The sequence below is a fragment of the Cariama cristata genome, unplaced genomic scaffold (genome assembly GCF_000690535.1).
Source record: "Cariama cristata isolate BGI_N322 unplaced genomic scaffold, ASM69053v1 scaffold37673, whole genome shotgun sequence".
In the NCBI taxonomy this organism is placed as follows: domain Eukaryota; kingdom Metazoa; phylum Chordata; class Aves; order Cariamiformes; family Cariamidae; genus Cariama; species Cariama cristata.
The window spans coordinates 4,676-26,491 of record NW_009607429.1 but is presented as its reverse complement, the minus strand read 5'-3'; the positions used below and the strand labels follow the sequence as shown (position 1 = coordinate 26,491).

The window sequence follows — 21,816 nt, the reverse complement described above, 5'->3', positions numbered from 1 at the left end:
AAAATCAGAGCATGCAAGAGCAAAGAATAACAGAGGTGTTTATAACCCATATATGAAACCACAAACAATAAAACCAAAACCGAACACCATGCTTGCAGCTTTTTACATGTCGTGCCTTACAGTCAATCCACAAGTAATAAAATACCTCGCACATTTATTGTGTCTTTAACTAAAATAAGTATACAGTGATCTTCAGACTGCTCTCCTGGGTGCGATCCTAAAAAGGATCGCAGACCGTCAGCAGATACTGAGACTGCTCACAGCTTCTTTACGGATCAGAACTCTTAACTTACTTGTCTTTTCTTTAATCCTCACTGTTTACTTATTACTAAGTAGTCAGGTTTTCTCCTGAATTTCTTCAGTACCTAAGCATTGTGCATTTTAAATGAACAGGAAAACAAATATGTTTTCTTTTACCTGTCTGCACAGGGCTTGATGCTGATGTAGGGGATCCTGGAATTGGTATTTCAAATGCACACAAAAACCCACTCACTGATAACCGGACTTTCTGGTTGTCCTGAGGAAAGTTCTTCAGTAAAAAACAGAAAGTTAGTCAGACATGTATATACTTCCATCTGTGACTCTGAAGATGTTCTGTTCTTTTGAAAACAATGTATTTATCAGCCTCTCTCTCCCCTCCCATCTGCTTTCTTACACCCTTCTAGAAGGAAAAAAAGGAAGTCAACAAGCATACCTCTTTGCAGAGCTCTGCAGCAAGACCTGAGAGAGTTACTAATGGTTCTCTAAACAGACTGAGAGCACCTAGTTTCAAGCAGTTTTAATCCTATTCAATGAGGGCAAAAAAATTTTTTTTATATATATATACACATATACATACACACTATATGGAACTAAGACAGTCATTACTTATGCTTCCAATGTCTTGACAGTGTTTAAACTCATCACAGCACTTTGAGATTTATTACCTCAAGATGATTTTATCCTTTTTTTTCCTAAAATATCATTAGTAATCAATTCAATTAAACTTCTGCAAGCTTCTACATCACTATTAATTTTGTTTAGAAGTAGTTTATTTTTGTTCAGTTTACTCTGATTTTAAATCTATTTAAAGCAAGCCAAATTACGGTTTAAGAACAAAATAGAAGTTCATATAGAGATACAGCTAAGCTGACTTTTTGGTCATTCTTTTAGTTAAATTATTTCACAGTTCTTGTAAGCAAAGCTTAATGTTAAAAAGAATGCAGTAGTATGCCACTGTAGACAAATAACAAACAAAAATACCAGAAGTATGTTGCAGCAATTACTAATTTATTTTTCTTTTTACCTTTATATTGGAGCTATGCACTTCTGCAAGTAGAATTTGTTCTGGTTTTAGGCCACAGAGTTCACTTAACTGTTTTTTCAAACCTGTATACTTTTCATCCATGTTCAATCTCAGGCCATATCGAACCGGAGTAGTACCATCTAATTTAATTACTTTAAAGGGGAAAAGAAACACACTGGTCAGCAAACCAGGAAAGTTCTAATGAGTGTAATACATTACAGCTACTTACTTATTAGAAAGTATTCTGATGATTATTTTTTTTTACCAGTCAATTTTCAAGGTCTGCAGATAAATGCCAGAAAATCTCTCGCTGTGTAGGCAGTAGAAAATGGTTTCAAGATTTGTTTCACATTCTTATCATCTTTCCTTTGCCTCTTTTTCAAGAATACATGGGTTCTTCATAGTATAGCTCATGACCCATAAAGTATTTTTTGCTTGCATGCTCCCCCCAGCCCTTCTTTTTCGCTTTTGGCAGATTTAGGACAACCGCCACAACACAGTGAACAGAAGGAAAGTTCTCAGAATCTCCATTTTACATGTTTCTGTATTAAGTGTTTTAGTCAAAACTGAAAATGAGCCATCTATGCTCTCTTTTTAAAGGTTTTATTTTACTTTAACTGTATTCCAATGAAAATTCTTGTTCTCTATTATATTAAAATGGTTATACTGTTTTTAAGTTTAAGTACTAACACAAACAAAATTTGGATCTTTTATAGCTATTCTACATATACAATTTCTATTTTAGCAATGACAAGTTTAGAGGGAGTTAAAGACTGCTACTCACCTGTAATTTCTAGGTGCATGTAGCTATCCATTGGCAAAGGCAAGGATAAAAAATTAAAAGGGTCAAATCTAACACTTATATGGCCACAAGTTTTACATTTTACTTGTGACTTAAGCTGCCCATGAAACAAATCTACAACAATGGATCTGTTTCTTCTCAGATGGTTTTCCCAGGCCTAAAATGAAGCACAAAAAACCAATACAAAGTTAGAAACTGAAGACTACTTGCTTGAACTACAGGAAACAGGATATGCTAGAAGACCTCCAAAGTTTCATTGGCCTATGGAAGTCAAGTTATTTCCACAGAAGTTGTTTACCATTTTCTAATAAACAGGAAGTATTTAGTTTCAACATGAGTAAAGAAAAGTTATTTCAATTAACACAATAATCAAAGTATGACATAATTTAAAGTACTTCTGAAAGGATCATCAGGTATCTTGAAATATTTTGAAACTCCATAATTCTGAGGAGTTGTTCAAAACTATTGTGAAGTATCATCTTTATACTTTCATTATAATACTTAAAACTAATTTTCAGCTTAAAGGAGAAACTGACTCCTTAAATCACAGATCTAAGAAGTTCCAAAAGACAGTACAGTCCTGAAAGAGTATCACCACAGACAGCCTCATCAACAACTTAGCTTCTCAGTACTATAAGGAAAAAAAACAAACAGCAAACAAACCCCAAACACAAAAATTTTAACCCATACCTCTGCTGCTACTTCCCAGTCTGGTCGACCATCACTGTCTTTCAGTTCAACATATGGCTTATCATGAACTCTGTTCAAATCCTCATGAAGACCATCCAAAAGAAAAGCCAGAAGCTCCTGTGAGTCTTGCTGTTGAAAGCCATTAAATCTTGGAGCATATTTTGCTATTGTCCACTATAAAAAAGGCCAGAAAGTTATTTAACATCCTGTAACAAAAGTTGTAACAGTACATCAAAATATTGTACACAAGATGCATGCTGTCAACGAGCACAAATTCAATTGCCAAGAGTTAAAGGTAACTCCCTTTGCTTTCAGAACAAAAGACCATTTACAGGCAAATGCATAATGTTTTGTCCCTAACAAAGGCTATAAAAGCCACATCTTATATCACAACCTCCAATGCATCAGGTAACTCCTTTGACCTTACAACCACTGAACCATGACTACGTTCCACAGAAAGCTGCTCAAGTCCTGAGCACCAGGACTGATGAACCTCAGCCTCCTCCAGATGTGCATCTTGCGCCTTCTTGAACATCTTCCTACATTCCTTACAGGCAAGAAACCAAATTCTGTGACCAGTTTGGAGCAACATATGTGATGACAGACTGCCCAGGATATGATCACTGGCTTCACAGTCAGCTTCTAACACGTGAAACGTATGTCCAATTTTCCTTGCCTTTCTCTAGAGCAGATGCTGATTTGAGTCCCAGAACCATTACAATACAGGTAACATCAGGAAAAAGTGCATTAAAAGATTTCTACTATTCAAAGAAATTCTTGCTTTCTACCTTTAAATAACACACATCACAGACTCACCCGCAGCTTTAACGGTGCTATATTCTTCTGAGTTCCACTCCACAACTCCTGAACCAAATCCCCATAGCACTTGGCCATATGTCCTTTCATTCCTATTGGATTTGTCCTAGAAATCATAAAGTAATTAATACATATTAAAATTGAAACAAAGTTCAAGTATGGGGATAAACAAGAAAGTGCAAAGGCTTCTTGCTGAACTGCTTTGACTCTCCCAGAAACAAAAGAGGTTATACCTTCATGTATCTAATCTAGTATCTGCTGTATAGCTGATGGTTGATAACGCTGAACTTAAAAGGATTTATTCATACTGTCTACTTCTGAAAGCTGAAACTCATTTTACAGAAATGTTACAGCATCTAAAATGCCAATGGTCTCAAACAGAAAATTACCTGTTAAGTTCATAAAGATGTCTTCCTGAGATGAAATACCGTGTTAGAGGTTGTGTATTACTAACACACTGGATACTGGAGTTCATGAAGCATGTGTTACCCAGATTGCTTAATCCAGTAGCACCCTTTTCAGTAGGAACTGAGAAAAGGAAAACATAATTATACCAATTGTGCAGATGTAAAAAAGTCAGAATGGTGTATCAGTAAAGTTAAGAATATAACCTTTTCACAGTAACCAATTCAATTTAACCTGCTCTCAATTACGAGACTACAGCTAGCATAGATGCAACAAAGGACCAGCCTGTTCAAAATATCTGCTCTCTCAACTCTACTTAACAGAAATGGATGTAATTTGTTGCATCTGATCCACCACAGATACCAGTACAATCCATCAAACTATTTTCAGGTAAATAATTATGGTACTGAAATTTCTGGATTAATTTGTTAAAATCTTAACTATTCCTTACCTTAAAAAAAAATAAAAATCGAAGATAATAAACACAAAATCCAGAATTCGCGATCTACCATTTGCTACTGCTGCATATGAACATCTACAAATTTATCTATCTGTACATCCAACCCTTCCACATTTCCAGCATCTATGTTAATAAAACAGAAAGAACAAGTAAAGCAGCACAGGCATAAAAGACCTCTTCCAATGTTAAGAACAATAACAGTAAAATGAATTGTTTCAGCGTACTACAGCCTCTTGGATTTTTCTTCTCATCATAATTCAATTACTACACTGAAACACTTACCTTTATGTCTGTCTATTTTACTGCTGTTTGCTATAAAAGACATCTCTTCCGGCCAGCTCATGTCTTTGTTTCGAACTAGAAAGAGATACGGCATAAGGATTTTTTAAAATTGTTTGTTACTTACTCTAGAGAGCTTATACAGCTGAAGAGGTTTAATTAAAAATTCAATATTTAATTGAGATTAAAAATTTGCTTATTTTTAGTTATTATTTTTGCTATTTTTCATTTCAATGTTTCTAATAATTATTGGAAATCATTCTAGTACTCGCATCATTCAAACCATGCTAGTAACATCTTTAGAAAGCAGCCTTGAGATTTCTTTCCTGTTAGATAACAAATTTTTCAGTACTTGTCCTGATCCCCAATATTTGAACAAATCTGTTCACTCCATGAGAAATCACTAGTATTTCTCATTGTTAAGAGCCAACAAAAGATTCAAGTGTATTTCAAAATAGGGACAAGTTACATGTGTTTCAAGGTAAAGTGGGACAAAAAAATGTAAGCTTTCCTGAACTAGCTTTACCACCACCTCCTCATAGGTTCCCTCTGTAAACCTCTTGTGTCTTGCATTGACACAAGCCATACAGCAAACTGGCTTAAGGAACCTGGCTGAAAAGAGGAAAAGGGAGTTATTTTTCTACCAGATGACTTCTCACAGCCAGTTCCTCAGATAGGTGTCACGTAGTTGTTCACGGGTAAGGCAGGTGGCATAATATACAGAGCAAGGGCAAACCGCTTCTTTCAGTGGCAGTGTTGACTTAACGCCAGTTTGTTTATCGAACTACAGCCTCGGGGTTCTGTTTCACCTGACACAGCAAGGTGCAGTCCCTCTCCCCTCTCTCTACGTATAAATTCTCATTTCTTCTCTTGTGTCCAGTGACTAATGTAGATGCACATTGAACTGCATCTGCCACCCTGCCAATTTTAAATTGATTAAATATGAGGTGAGTGAAGTGGCAAAAATGATGAGTCCATCTAGAACACCAATCTGAGGTGTAATATAGAGCTATGCTAAGTGAAACTTGTACAGAAACAATGCAAGACTCAGATTTCTATATAGCCTCTGTGATGTACGGACAACAGCAGAGTAGATTAAGTATATACACTTCTGTTTCTAATATTAAAAAATTAGCCAGAAAGGTCAAACTAGTTGAAAACTTAGCTGATTTGTGCACCTTGATACCTTTGACAAAGGCTTAATATATTTATGACTGATAGCACTGCCTAGCGTAGTAGTGCATGGCAGGAGGATGAGACATAACAGACATAGAATCATAGAATCATTTGGGCTGGAAGGGACCTTTAGAGGTCATCTAGTCCAACCCCCCTGCGGTGAGCAGGGACATCTCCAACTAGATAAGGTTGCTCAGAGTCCCATCCAGCCTGACCTTGAATGCCTCCAGGGATGGCATAGACATAAATTGAAACAAGAAAGGTTGAGATTGTTTATGATGCCTTTTCACCACAAAAAGCATCAGTCAAGCAGTCAAGTCCTAATGCATTAGGTTCTCTCTGGATGTGAAAATAAAAGCAGTTTGTAATGGACTGAAACATGCAATTTTCTTCACTTTTTGCTTAGTAAGTAAGAATGTGTTCATGCAAATATCATAACCTGAACTCTTGTAAAATTAGTGAAAGAGAAATCAGATAATGAAAAAGCCTCAGATGCCTCACACTGCCTTGGTTAACTCTCTGGTATTTTAGTTATTATTATAGGGGCAGTGGATTATTTGAAGCTTTGGTATTCCTGTATTTTTTTCAATAAATACAAATCTAGAAGCAGACATCCATTTACACGTAATCTTACTTTTCAAAACATTTCCAAAAATAAAGTATTTGGGCAGTAGGCCTATATATTTGTGTAGTTTGGGCAACTACAGAAATGAGTACTACACACAATTTATTTACCATGTATATACTTATATAAAACTATTCATTTTTAGTATGTAACCCAGTTATTGGCCCTTTTTATACCTTCTATTACTAAATGCTGCTCATCTTGGATTTTAAGATACTCCAGTCTGTGATCTTCATCATCCAGCAAAGTAAGATAGTTCTGCAGGAGAAAAAAATACTTCATATAGTTATTACTTCTAGATTTAAAATTCTCTAAGGATATTTTAATCTTGAAGCAATGAAATTAAAATAGTATTAACAATTTTCTTCAGAAAAATGAGAGCACCGGCTTCCTACCTATGTTACTTAAATACAGTAGTTCACTGATCTCCAGAAGCATCTAGTTCAATGCTTTAATTTTATGTGGTATTTCTTTAGAATGAGAGAATTACACACACTTAACGATTTGGAGGAATACATTCTCCTTGTTCACTGAGATTTATTCACATACACATTTGAAAAAGATCCTGGATGGCTGCTGGCTTCTGCTCCAATAGAAGCCTACAGCATCATGCGTGTCAATGAAAGATTGTGTTTTTATGTCAATTTAAAACAGTTTCTATGAAACTTCATATCAAGCCCTTTAATAGGTCAACCAATTGCCAATTTTTAAATACATCACAGGATAATTAAATGTTTATCAGGCTACTAGGAAAACAAAAGGTAACTATTCTGGGTCATTAACACCAAAATCTAAATTCCACAGCTTAGAGGGCATAAAAAACTCTAGAAAACAAGTGGTAAGAGTTTTCCAACCTAGGCAGTTAAACTGCAAAGGAAACTTAAGTCAACAACTTTATTTTTTTTTTCCTGTGCATGCGTATGTAATAGTTTCTAGAAAAGAGTAAGATATACAATATCCAATAGCTGATTAAAAAAAAGAAAAAAACAAAAAAAGGAAAAATATCGACATTACCTCACTATTGTATAACCAGAGGCGCATATCTTCTTCTTTTATACGTAACCTCTGGGAGAGATATTCATGTATCTCTTTAATTGTTTGCATACGACTAAAGCAGCCAGTGTAAGCCAACACTCTTTTTAAAGGAGCATTCGGTGAAGGTACATTCCCTGGATTCACAATCATAAGAAAAGGGCAAAAGATAATGTATATATCCATAGGCCAACTGAAATCAGATCAATAACAACTTATACACTACATATACTGTAAGTACTTTTTGTGAAAAAGGAGTACACAGTTCAACTGCTTTTGCTTATGGATAAAATAATGAGCTAGATTGAAAGCTAGTTGTTACTAGCCCCTTGGGACAACAAACTTGCTACCACAAAGCAGATAAATTTACCTCCCTTCTTACCAAAACCTATTAGAAAATCGCTCCACTAAGATCCTCATAGGAAATAAATAGTTTAAAAGAAGTTTGAAAAGACTGGACTATTCTTTTTTTCTCTTAAAGACAAGAGTATCAGAGACAATGGTAATTTTCAAAATAAAGAACTTTAAAATTTCATGAGAATTTTCTTTTTGAAAGAACATTTTAAGCAAAGAATAAGATCAAGAAAATCAGTCTGACTATGCTTGGAAGTACTTTGCTTCAGCTCTTCTATGGAGATGAATGCTGATCTGTGAAGATGAAATCAGCCTGACAGTTTCACAATAAAAGTATTCTTAATAACTAAATTCCTGAAAACATATTCTGTGAAGATCGCTAGGATTTTCACCAGAATTTCTCAACAATCTCATGTTTGCAACACAAATTAATTGCATCAGTCAAGATTGTTCTCTTTTCTATAATATGAGCTCTAAAACATTTGCACAAGAGATGAGACCCACTTCACATGCTTCTTTAGTTTAAACTTAGGAAGTTCCCCCCTGCTCACAGAGACAGGTCTGTAACATATTCATGAAAAGCTTTTACTATACAGCCAAGTCCAACTGGGCAACTGCATTACTTAAGTAACCAGAGAAGTGACACTGTTCTAGTTTCACTGTCAAACGATTAAAATAAAATAAACAGTACCATATGAAAAGATGCAATATTACATGCAATTTTACAAGAGAGTAAAACTATACTGTAATCATCTTTTAAGTAAGCAAAGCATCAGTTTTGCTTCAGTATACCAAGCAAAGTATTTATTTTTTTTTAAAGAAAACCAAAAGATTAGGATCAGAGGATTAGTTGTAAGATTACAGCAAGAAAGCATATTTGAAAACTCAAAAAGATTAATAACTGATTGGACAAATAAATTAGTGCACAGCAAAATAACTCCAAATCAAGATCAAATTTGGTACATCAGAAGATTCTCTTCATTTGAATTTGCACATTTTAGGATGTCCAAACAAAGCAGTTTCCATTTTATTAGGTCAAGTAGGAAAAACGAATTTGGGTAGCAGGCAGTTTCTGTAGCGGAACTTGATCAAGCAGGCAGCTGCTATCTACACGTTAAGTTTTAGATTCTACCAAAGCAGTGAAAAATTGAGCATCTGCATGAAGTTTTTAAACACAGGCTAACACTAGCAAGGCTAAAGGATTTAATTTTCAGGAGTCAGGTGAGCTCATTTCTGGACATATGTTACTGTGGATGCCTATGTACATCTGTGTGTATCCAAACGCACATGCATGTGAACATCAGGTATTTCTTCAAACCTATTGTGCAAGGCAAGTATGCAACTGTGCACACAAACTGGTAATTGAAAACAAATCCTGCAACACTTTTCAGCTGAAATGTGACACTGCAATCTAAAGATTATTCTTATAGCCCGTTACTTGTACAATCTTTTGGTGAGCATTGCCACCACAATTATGACACATACGTTTTACTTCGATGTGTACACTTACTATTGAACTACCTTTCCAAACTGCATCAAATAATAGTCTTCATATTCCATTAATTCAATAACTCATTAATTCAATAATACTTCATTAATTTAATAAAGAGTATTAAATAATCTTGAGCATTGAAGCCTAGCTGCCCAAGTAACTCGGAATCAGTTGGCTGAACAATAATTTCATTTATTATACCATTGTACTATCATATACACACACCCATCCCATTGCACAGATGCATCTATTCTATGGCTACAAAAGTAACTACCAACAGGAATAAACAGATCTGCCCTTCTCAGTTGTTTAGTTTATGCAGTGCTCATTTCTCACTTTCAACTCACCAATCTACTGGCAGTAACTATGCGACTTAACTGACTTCACTGAAAATGCTCCCTTATGCCTCTTCCTTTCAAGAGAAGATAGGAGGAAAGCCTCTAAATCTTTACCAAATGCTGATTGTGCCTTACAGTTGATTAGCTGGTGTACAAGCACAGTGGCAGCAAGCTTCTACAGCTGTGGGTCTCGCTTTCTTAGAAACTGCGCACTTGTATTCTTGCTGCATTCTTAAGTTACCTCTAGGTAAATGCTGAGGAAACATTCTCAGGCTCATCATACCCATATTCACCCAGATGTTGGACTGCTGCGTTCGAGTGGCAGGCTGCTGTCTCAGGAAAAGCAGATAGCGAGGAAATAACTCTAGTTCAGGCACATTTGTTTTGCTGTTTTTGATCACCTAGTGAAGATGTTGAAAACACATTTTAGAGACTGCTGTTTCAAATGTGTGGGAAATCCCAATAGGAACAGGAAGTAATGATTAAAGCAGATGGTTAAAAAAATAAACTATGCTTTACTAGAAGACAAGAAATCTGAACTTCTTATGAAGTCTTAGGCAAATACCCACAGGACTAACAATTCTCCAAATTTAAGCACCTTTTGAAGCTTATTAGTTGCAGATTGTCAAAGACAAACACCTTATTTAGTGGAGCATAGCTTCCTGTATCACACCATGGAAAGAACATTTTTATAATTCCTGAAATGTATGTGAAACTACAATGAACCTCATTAATTCTACTCACTGTATACTTTAATATACAAGTTTCACAACAGTTGAAAAAACTCACACATGCTGATTAAGACATTCGTTCTGAACTTTTTGAACTATAGGATTGAATTAAAACCTTCCTATTGCAAGAACAGACTGAAACGTACTTCTCTTGCATTTCAGTATGTTTACAGAAAAAGCTGAAATTACTCCAGAACATGACTTGCAGCTTTTCAGTCATCATTTCTACAAAGACTTTGCTGTCTAGATCTCCCAAATGTAGACATACATAAATGGTGGGAATGTTCACTATTTTTGTGACTACGTGAAGCAGATGAAAACACTCAGCTTAAGTTGCGAGAAGCAATATAATGCACTGAAGCACCATAGTATTAAACTTCATTTACAACAAAAACAACAGCAATGACATTTTCTGGAAAGAAACAACAGTCCCTGTTACAGGGTAAGAGACTGGGACTGTAAGTGCCTGTATATGTGGTTGCAAGTAATCAAATGGTCTCCAAAAATTCAAGTTTCAGATAACTAAATGTCAAAATATTCCTTAATTATGGACTGAAAAGGCACAGTTTATACACACATTTACATTTTTCTGCAGACAGGATACCCAAACTAAAATTCTCTCATTCTGAATAGAAGTCTCTTTCCTAATGACCCTATTGCAAACATTTCAAGCACATTAGTTTGCATATAAAGAGATGTGGCCTTTTCTGGATCATGAAAGGTGTTTGTTTCCATGGAGAATGTGTGGGAGGAGGGTAAGAGAAGCCAGTGATTCTTCACTGTAAAATAATTGCCAGTACTACAGCTAACAGACCAAATCCTCAAAAATCACACAGTTAATTCTCTCCCATTTGTGACACTGACTATTTGTGACACCAACTACCTAATCTCTATTGGTACCATAAAAAAAAAAAAATCCCCCCACTTCCTTTCTTTACGTGTAGCTCCTATAAAAGACTACCTGACACAGAATACACCAACCACTACATGAAATAAAGATACTCAACAGAACTTGAAGAAAGTTTCCAATGTTTCTAAGTGAACAGGCCAAATTACTTCAATTTTTCTTGCCTCTAACATTAGCCTATTTTTTCATAAATTCAATGTTAATAATTCAAGGCATGCCAGCTTTATCTCCAAATGATTATGACACCTTAATTGTTTTGCATTACATGCAGAGAAACAGAGAGATAGCTCAATAAATTGTGAGTAAATTATATGATTCAACAATGTCTATCGCTGTATAATTACTGCTTCTCTTTCAGAAATACTGTTGCCGGTTTAACTGCAACCAGAAAAAAATCTTACTGGGATAACACAGACTAATTATTAGTCCATTTAAACAATTCCATTTAATATATAGCACTTTCACATTTGAAAAATTATATTCTTCAACCTATTCTTTATTGTGCCCAAATGGAAGTTTTAATTAAAGATATTACAGCTTTAATATAGAAGATACTAGTGTTAGTTACAAAAAGTAAATTTCAGTTGTTCTTTTTTTTCTTTTTCGTTAACAAAACTTTTATGCAAACAAGTACAAATAGCACCTTATCTTTGATAGGCTTTTGCTAATTAGTTAATTTTATTACAAGGCTTTAAGTGACTACAGGCAATTAAATAATTGTTGATACAAAAATGCAGTAAATAATTTTTTTTATTATACAACGGAAACAGGTTAATTATTTGTAAAACTATTTGACAATTTTATTCTGATTCATTGACTCTTCTACTCACTTTCAAATGTAAGAAATGTGAAAATTCACTACATATGAATTATTTGCTGACAAATGAGTTTTCCATAAGTTTGGAGAAGCATTACTGATTTTGTACCAAAGAATGAGAATGATCACCACTTGCCTCGCTAGTAAGATTTTAAGTTACTCATTAGAAAAAATAAAGGCAATTATCATAATACTAGAAGAAGAATGACACAAAAGAACTATTTATTTTGAATATACAATCTGCTCAAAATAAAAATTGGTATTCCCATGGCCACGATACATAACACCTCCAACAAAAATCAAAACTGAAGAACTAAAACAAGAAAGGTCTGACTGGATGAGTGTATCAGGTGAGATTACTGGCCTTTGCTTTTAGCACTGAACATGACTAACCAGAACCATGCTGATGCAGCCTTAGACAGTAGATGCCAACTCAGTTTTAGCATCTATTTCTTGAGGAATTGCTTACGGTAAATGCTTTATTGAAAAACCTTTGACTAGAAGCTGAACGACTTCACCAGTCCATGCAGTATTCAAAAGCTGATATGCTCATAGGCAAATTCTTTTTAGGAATATCTACTCCTGCAGTTTGCAGCTACAGCTCAGAAGTGCTTCTGAGCAACCCCTTTGACAAAGAATAGTCTTTGCCCGTTTTCTTCACTGGGATCACCTATTGCTATCTGCTTTTTAGATCTTCAACAAATCTTGCTCGTGTTTTCTATGACACTGAACTTGAAGGGCAGCAATTGTTACCTTCCCCCACCTTCATGAAATTGTAAGAGACAAGAAATGCATTTTCAAAGCTGCAAGTGTCCTAGTTTTAATTTTATTGGTTTTCCAGACCAGCTGAAAATTTACCTTAGCTTTTAAACACGAGAGTTTTGATGCCAAGTCTTTTAAACTGATCTCAAGTCTACTTTGGTCTGCTTTAGCAATAATGATCAGTTGAGCAGCACTTCTGCCCTTGCAATATCTCTCGGGGATTGTGCTGCAAACCTCATGCTAAATATCCACAACTTTCTATCCATGTCCATTTCCAAGACTGCTTTTTCCCAGCTTGCTCTTCAAGACTTTTCATTTAGACTACCCATTTTAGATGAAGTAGGAGATGACCATAAAAGATTACCTTGTGCAACTGGCAGAAGCTCAGACATGTTAGGTTGTTTATATTGTCTTGGTGGTTATGGCAAGTAAACTGTGTCTATAATCACAACTTACCGGCCTGGGCAAGGACAGATTTGCTCCATACCAATGGTAAAGTGCTCTCCAAACTGGTTCTGGTACCATTATGTAGTCCTTTCCTTCAATCAATTGTGGAGATCGCTTTAATCTTCCACCCTCCATTGTTAATGATGCAGCCTTTAAACAAAAAGGGATTTTTGTCAAATGTCAAGTGGAAAAAATAGTATACAGCTACAACGATTTTAGTTCATGAACACAGAACACTATTTAATTATTCAAAAACTTTTAAGTAGCAATTAGCAACTGCTTTTCACAGTGAAAGATAGTATTTAAATGTAACAATAAATAACACTCAAGTTTCAGTATTTACTATTTCTCTAAAAGGCTGTCCAGTATAAAATTTGTAATACGTTTCTCTTGTGTCACCTACTCCAACAACTTCAGATACCGCATACAGAAAACCAATCTATGCTCATCACTGATGGTGCCACTCTGTTTTATGTTTTGCTTGCATGAATACTGGAAAGACTGTCAGTTTTGTTTTACTATTCAGTTAACTATTTTCTGGTTTTATTCAACATTAATAAACTCTTATATTTAGATTGAAAACACTGAAGTGTTTAATTATTAAAATATTTTACATTTACTGCTGAAAGTGGTGTTTTCATAAATGCCTTTCTCATTTGTAAGCTTTAAGAATATTCTGAATGTTTCCCTTCTCACAAGACACTCAACAGTAGCCTCAAAAGTAGAACACAATTTTTTCCTCTTAAAGTAACAGTAAGAAACCCAAATTTTGCTATATGACAAAGCAGCATTTATTTAGAATTAAGTCACTAGCTGAAAAAACCACCACATAAAAAGCTGCATTAAGTACACTAAAAGGTATTTTTCCTATTTTCACGATTCAGATGCATTTACCTTCACCGGTTCTTGTGTTACTAGGGGCTGGTTATCAATAGCTCCTGGTTTCTGAGGATTAAGCTGTAGCAAAGTATTCCCATTGGTTCCAAGGAAACACTGGTTATTATTGTCCGAAGTATTATGCTGCCTAGCAAAACATACATCAGTCCCTGGTGTGCCAGGGTAAAGAGCATCTGTAACAGAATACAAGGAAAAAAATGAAAAATCTCTATTTCAGTTCATGATTCCATAAACCATAAATGAATGAGTTAAACTCTTGTATCCTTTTTTTGTTTGTTTTTAAAAAAGGTTGTTGAAGAAGTTTGCTATCCTTCATGCTTCAGTAAAACAAGCAACTTTTCCAAACTACACAGTGACAAATATACTATTACTCTCAGAAAAGGTAAAGAAGTGGATATACGAGATCCAAATACCACAGAAGCTTCTTACACAAATACTGGTTTGAAATCAGCCTAACTAGGTTTGCGTGAGCAAATGTGTTTAGCATTTGCTTGTTGTCTGGATGTCTGAATATCAAACTCCTAAAAATCTTACATACAAAATGGAATATATATGCAATAATGCGTTATTTTCATTTTTTCTCCTTGAAAATGAAAATGTTTTTATTCTTATAGAACCTCCTTTGGTTATGCAGAACACTAAAAGAAGAAAAAGAACGAATCTTTAACCTAAACTTGTCTCCCTTCCTGCCCTTCCTCTATCCCCCCCTAACCTCCACCCCAAAAATGATCATAGTAATTTATCTACTTCAAATTGAAGTTATAATTTGAAGATTGTAGTTCTCTACTTCAAATTGAAGTTATAATTTGAAGATACAGATTTGAAAATACCAGATGAAACATTCAGCTGTCCTACGAAAAAAATGAACACCTCAAACTCTCTCAAGAGCTGACTGAAAGTCATCACTAAAATCTCTTCTTTCACAAAGATGGCTCCTAGAATCTGCATAAATTCATTTCGATCACATGCCATGTAAAACTGTAAGTATGCTTTTCCTAATCTGTTTTTCTGCTTCTTTCCTCTTTGTAGTATCTGAGGTCATCTCATTGCAAGACATAGTACAATACCAATGAGGTATGATCTTGAAAACTATTCTGCAAACTAATCATAGCATAAAAGACGAATTGCTGTTTAAACAAGACTGTTTCTTTTTTATCCACCACAGACTGAAAAAATCCTAGTAATTCACCGACGTCCACATGTAGGCCACTTCTGCAATCTAAACTGTGTTATCTTTTTGCCCGGAGGAATCCATACAGTCGGTAGTTTTCTCAAAATCTGTTCTACATTAAACCTCCAAGGAAGTAAGATGCTTACTGCTGCTAGTAGTCTCTGAGGCTTCTGATGCAGTAGAAATATTATCTGAAAACTTTTCTTCTGTTGCACTGAAGTAATTAAGACCTCCCATTTTGTCTTCTCCCTGTTCTGAAGCACTGGCTGCAGCAGCTATGAGTGAATTCTTACCTCCACTCAAGACAGATGCAGGCTCTATCACAACAGGGTTTGCATCCTAAAATCAGTAGGCAAGTAGAAAAGTTAATTATAAGCCAGTATCAAAGACTATTAGCAACAGCCAAACCAATCACCAAAATTCACAGCTGCGTGACCACTTTTGCTTATCACAACAAGCTTTGTTAAAAAACAAACAAACTTTCTATATCTACTGATGAAAAATTTGCAGAAACAGTCAAGATTGTTAAACCAATCAAATAAACTCTTCTGCACAATATAAAAACTGTGAAATACCAGAACTATTTTCTATCTAGATACCTAAAAAGACAACCATTTTAGACAGCTATAATACAGACTATAAATATTTGAAGATTTGTCCTTGTTTAATTTCATATGGTTAAATAAGAACAGTAAGCACAAGAACAAAAAAAAAACATTCTCTCCTCAAACCTGCAACATTTTAGCCTTCCCTAACTTTGTTTCAAAACAAAGTTCCTTTGTTTCCTTTGGAGAAACAGCATTGCAAAGGCAATCTGGCTCACACTTAGGCAAGATAAAGAGAAAGAAAAAAATTTGCATCCCTCCCAAAAAGCATAACTTGCCTGCCCAGTACAGACAAGATGTAAGAAGACTCCTACCCAACTTACAGCACCAGTTACAACAAGAAATGTCAATAAATGAGAAAACAGAATAAAAAGGGAATTAACTGAGCCTTAGAGAGGAAAAAAGAAAATTCATGCAATGAACATCACTGTAACAACACTGGAAAAAGGGATGTTTCCCATTTCATGTTGTCCCCTCTTTATCACATCACTAAACACAGTATCTTGTCAAATAACAAAACTGTGCGGTAAAGCTAAAAGTATAAAAACAAGACTGAAAAGTATATTGGAATTACAGTAATAATTTACAGTTTCACAGAAATTCTGAGTGTTCCCTTTGCTCGAGAGGTAGACAGAGTGACTACTGGCATTGTGCTATTATGCAAAGGATTAGGTATGAAATCATGTGCATATCTGAGTACTTATACTATCACAAGGCTCAAATTACCTAGTATTTAAGCCATCATTTGTCCAATTCATTGTGCACAAAGAATAACTGTAATTACTTGGTTAGTTAATGCATACATTGCAATTTTCTGAGTATTTTTAGTTATTGGTATTTATAAGACAACCCAAATACTTATATGGTTACTTATCACTATATAAAACTCTTTTGAGAAATAATTTATTTCACTTGTGTAACCTGCAAAGAATATTTATCTCCACCTCAATTAAATTTTATTAAATTTTATTTTATTAAATACGCTTTCTTTTGTAAAATTCATAGTGATGCTTTAACTTGAATATTTTAGTTGGAGGGTATTAAAAAGCACCCTGTAAGTATAAGGTTTTAGTAGGACTCCTTTGATCACCATCAGGTACTGGACTACTTTTCATCATTGCCTGTAAATCCAGTTATACCAATTCCCTCCTTTATTTGTCCAGAAAACGCACAGCGTGTATTTGTGCCCCAAGCAAAGTCAAAACCAGGTAGCTTTATTATCAAATAGATCAGAAGACTTAAGGGAAGTACTATTGTGACAGTATGTTTTTATTCAAAAAAATATTTTGACATGCAGGAATGAAGAAACAAAGTACAGAAAGAAATGACAGTTTAATGAAATTATAGTGAAAAGCTCACCATGTGACAATGATTCGGCAAAACAGTTACTTTCCACTAAGAGACAGGAGATGCTTAATTTCAAGCATTATTGGTTAAGCAGTCATTTGCTCCACACTATTTTTTCATTAACACATTCACAAATACAAGGAAATACTTATTCAGTATATATGATTATTATACTTACGTATTTGACATATTCTTTCCACTGGTGCCACCATGGCATTGCAATAAGAAACCAGTTGTGCCCTGGCTGAAGGCCATACCTGCTTTCTCTTTCTAACCAGCCTCTGCACATAAAGAATGAACAACATGAAGTATTAGTTGAAACAGGGAAACTACAGTCCTTCTTTTGAAAATATTAAAAGGTGATTCTGAAGCCCATTTACGATTCTGAGCAAAACACACACCTAATAATCTGTCCTTCCTCTTCTGGAGTAGCAGGTCGTAGCCCCAAAACTATATGACACACCTTGAAAAAGAAAGTAATTCTTATTAAGAACTACACCACTATGAAACAAGCATTAGGTAAACAAAAGACAAGAACAATTCCCATGGGACTTTTCAGAAAGTTCCTTTTAATTATGTACCAAGATTACCTAAAATTGAACATATCACTAAAAAAGAAGTATTTTGAGCTATGGAATTCACAACCTGTTCCCACTGTTAAGACAAAGATACCAAGAGTGTCAAATGCCCCAAGACAAATTAAGGTGAATAGAAAATGAATTTTCCTTATTGTCAGGTCTGAAACACACACTAAGAAAGATCACAGTAACTGACATGGATCAGATAAACAAAAAGTTAAGATGTCTCTATGTGCTGGAGAGAGTGAATGAGGAATTGGGAGAATGCAAGCTGTTGGAAGGGGATAAGCTAAAGGTCCCAAAAAAAAAAAATGGAAAGAGGAAGAATGGGGAGAAGAGGTTATAGAAGGGAGTGAAAGGAAAGCAAGCACATGAGAAGACCGAGGGACAAGTTTAAAGCAGTCCAACCAACCAGTCACCACCAAAAATGCTCTCAAAATTGTAGAACAGTCTCTGAATATCTGATGTTGTGTTTTCTTTTCGTTTTGAAACAAATGCAGAAGAAAAAGGCACCATTCCCCAGACGGCTGCCTGATTTGGGTGGGGTTTTATTCCAAGTGCAAGACAGCAGTCCCAGATGGCTAATATTTTACTCCTCTCTTCCTACTAAAACCATCCTGGCCTTGGCTACAGTGAAATCTCTGCCTGGTTTCTCCCAGCAGCTCCCCAGCCACAGGGCAGGCGGCAGGGAGTGATGAGCAGAGGGGAAGAGACGCTGCAGGAGCCTTTGTTTCCCATTGCAGGGAGCAGGGTCAGCTGTCTCCTCTCCAAGACGGTTTTCAAATTGGCTGCTACTCATAAGGAAAAGACTATAAATCATGTTATGTCTCTTTTGAGGCTATCAATTTGCATCTCAGCTGGAGATTTCTAACGACTGGTGAGATATCTTATTTAAATTTATATTACAGTGTGAGAGACCATTTCACATTCTGAATAAAACAAAGGCCATTAGCTGCTGGGAAGCAACAGATTTTCCAGCACACACAACACAGCTGGCTCTGATGTTTCTTTTTAAACCCATGTAACACTGTGGTAGTATTAGATTCTTCATATAAACTAACTCGGCTGCAAACAAGCCAATTTGTTGACAAGCTTTCCAAGGCACTCCACTCAGATTACTCAGCTTTTCTGTCTGCAGATGAGACACACAGGCTCATGACAGTTCAAATAAATGCCCAGACAAATCCATGGCAGACTCTGTCCTGCGTGAGCCTGCAGCATGAGATGAGGGTGCCTCACATGATAAAGTTATCAAAATAAAAATAAAAATCTAAAATGAAAATGCAGCAACTCTGTCAGGAGAAAAAGAACATTGTAAAGCAGACCTCCAACGAGCAATGTGTAACAATGGTGATGTGTAATCATCAAGACAAATCTATTAATTGTTTATTCATTCCATTTCAATATTGCATAGATATTTGTCACTTCATCGATACTAAGTTATGATGGGATATTTGATGCTAGACAGCCCAAAAATAAAGACAGCCCTTCTTGAGAAGGTTGCAGTGTAAGCAAAACCTGATGCAATTAGAGATAAAAAGAATTTGCAGAACTTTCTGATGTTATTCTTTTCCACTGTGGTGTAGCTGATGGCCTCAGAATACTCTCACACTCAGTTGCCCTGAGAAGTTCTTGGAAAAGTATAGTTCAAAATACAATTTATGAAGTAGTCTGGGGCCATAAACAGGAGAATCGGTGGTATGCTATTCAGGTAGCCTCACACAAGAGTTATTATTTTTTTTAAAAAAACCATACAGCTTCTCTCTGATGAAATATTTTTCTGCTACAATCTGACCCAGCATCCAATTAAGCTTCACTGGTAAGATGACAACAGAGCCCACTGGTTCTCCCTGGCCTTCCCTGGCAGAACTGAGACTGTCACACGAGGCTGGAGGTGAACACTACATGAGGGCAAATCTTCAAGGCTCCATTAGGATTATTATTATTTAAACTCTAAGTATCAACCTCTACGGAAAATGGGTACAGAATAAACTGCAGTGAATGAAAATACTCTTAGGGGGTTATTCTCTGCATAAAGTGCGCCAGTGCTAAAACATGACTGTCTTAAGGATTTATAAAAATCCAATTCAAGCTCAATTAAAAACAAATTCAGTACAAACTTAATCCTCAGCTTCTGCAACACAATAGTGACAGATATCACAGCTTTCAAGGACTGCTTCATTAAGAAAGCAATGAAAACTTCCTTAGACAGCCTTAACAGAAAAGGTAAACAGAAAATGGTTGTAAAAAGTTAGCAATACCTTTTCTCACTACCTGTGCCACTTTCTCGGCAAAGATTTGCAAGAGCAACTGTTTAAGAACACAGCCTTTTTCTAATGGAAAATATAACTGCTGATACACTTGAAATTTCCTTTCATTTTATAAACCGTACACTACATTCACGTTAACAAATTATGCTTTAGGCACCTCCATACACTGAAAAGACTAATAATCAAATAGTGAATCATTCTGTCAAGGTAATGCACAATTGCAAAACCACATAACTTATCGTAATAGACAAAATTGTGAGTATGTTGGCACAAACGCTGATGCTGCACTTCATGGCCACACAAAAAGCTCGTGAGTTAATTACCATAATTTTCAAGTTTAAATTTCCTCTAAACATACCTGAAAAAGTAGATTTAAAAATTCATTGGCAAGTGCACTCTTCACACTCCATATCTGGTAGTCCTCCAGCGTGAGGTGTCCAAGCTTAGTTAAAGGGAGGAGAAGGAAAGGGGAAGGAAACACCATCAAACCATTAACCTATTTCTATTAAAGTGCTCATTAAACATGTCACACAAGGCATGACAAAGCCAGTGATTTGATAATGATTAGGATCTACCACTCTGATAATAACATTTGATCCAACAAAAGAAGAAAAATCCAGTTTTAGCATAACACATGCAACTTAGAGAACCAAAAAGCTTTGAGAGTACAGAGGACAAACTATGCACAGCATGTAACTTTTGCTCCTGCTCTCCATCATTCAGATTTAGTATTCGTGCTCAACTGCAGTAGTATACTTTCTCAAACTACGAAATCAGCAGAAGCAGTATGTGACTGGTCAGGGCAATCACTTTGTAGGAAACAAAACAAGACTAAGACAATCTAAGACTTCGATAGTCCAAATAAGCTTTGCACATATAGATACTTGCAGCCATTCAGAAACCCACCATCTTCCTCTGTGGGTTGGGAAAAACTATTTTGGATCATCAAGTCCTTAAGACCTTCCTCACAACACAAGTCCTATTAATTCTTAACCACTTGCAAAGTTACAGTAGCATAACACTGACCAATGTCAGAGGACCTTCTGATTTTCAACAAAAATCTCAACTTTTTAGATTGTAATATAACTCATAGCCATTTTTACAGCAGTGGCAGTTACTCTGCCGCTTCTTACCGACCATTTTCTCCAGAGTTCACACAGGTCAAAGCTAACATATGAAAAGAGGTTAAATAATTTATGTAATTACTGCACCATCAGCTCTTTCCAGTACTACATTCATGATGCAACTAGGAAAGATACTCTGAAGACTTAGTCTTCTTTTTTAACTCTTTGTGGAAACAAGACTGCTATACGCTTGCTTAAAATTACCCTTTCTAAAAAAGCAAACAATAAAACCCTCAGAGGATGAAAGAAAGAGCTCACTGAAGCCCGATTTTCTACTGCTTTGGTAATGACAGAATTAAAATATTTGCCCACCACTTTGCTGGAGTACAAGCAGGCACGACAACTAGTAATTAAGCATCTCTAGACATTCTTTATAGTTTTTCTTAAACTATTTATAGTTTCCAGA

General features: G+C 35.6%; 1 protein-coding gene across 1 annotated transcript in view; it reads right to left on the bottom strand.

Moving 5' to 3' along the window:
* Positions 1-21,816, bottom strand: part of USP32 (ubiquitin specific peptidase 32) — a gene marked incomplete at its 5' end in the record, with an annotated part of 33,672 nt that overhangs the window by 7,992 nt on the left and 3,864 nt on the right. Inside the window, 16 exons of the mRNA XM_009696699.1 lie at positions 418-529; positions 1,286-1,437; positions 2,070-2,244; positions 2,778-2,951; positions 3,594-3,699; positions 3,983-4,121; positions 4,741-4,815; positions 6,715-6,796; positions 7,553-7,707; positions 10,038-10,155; positions 13,428-13,568; positions 14,313-14,488; positions 15,633-15,825; positions 17,617-17,719; positions 17,840-17,901; positions 20,645-20,728. Of these exons, the coding sequence (XP_009695001.1) occupies positions 418-529; positions 1,286-1,437; positions 2,070-2,244; positions 2,778-2,951; positions 3,594-3,699; positions 3,983-4,121; positions 4,741-4,815; positions 6,715-6,796; positions 7,553-7,707; positions 10,038-10,155; positions 13,428-13,568; positions 14,313-14,488; positions 15,633-15,825; positions 17,617-17,719; positions 17,840-17,901; positions 20,645-20,728 (2,047 nt within the window). The remainder of the gene's footprint in view (positions 1-417; positions 530-1,285; positions 1,438-2,069; positions 2,245-2,777; positions 2,952-3,593; positions 3,700-3,982; positions 4,122-4,740; positions 4,816-6,714; positions 6,797-7,552; positions 7,708-10,037; positions 10,156-13,427; positions 13,569-14,312; positions 14,489-15,632; positions 15,826-17,616; positions 17,720-17,839; positions 17,902-20,644; positions 20,729-21,816) is intronic.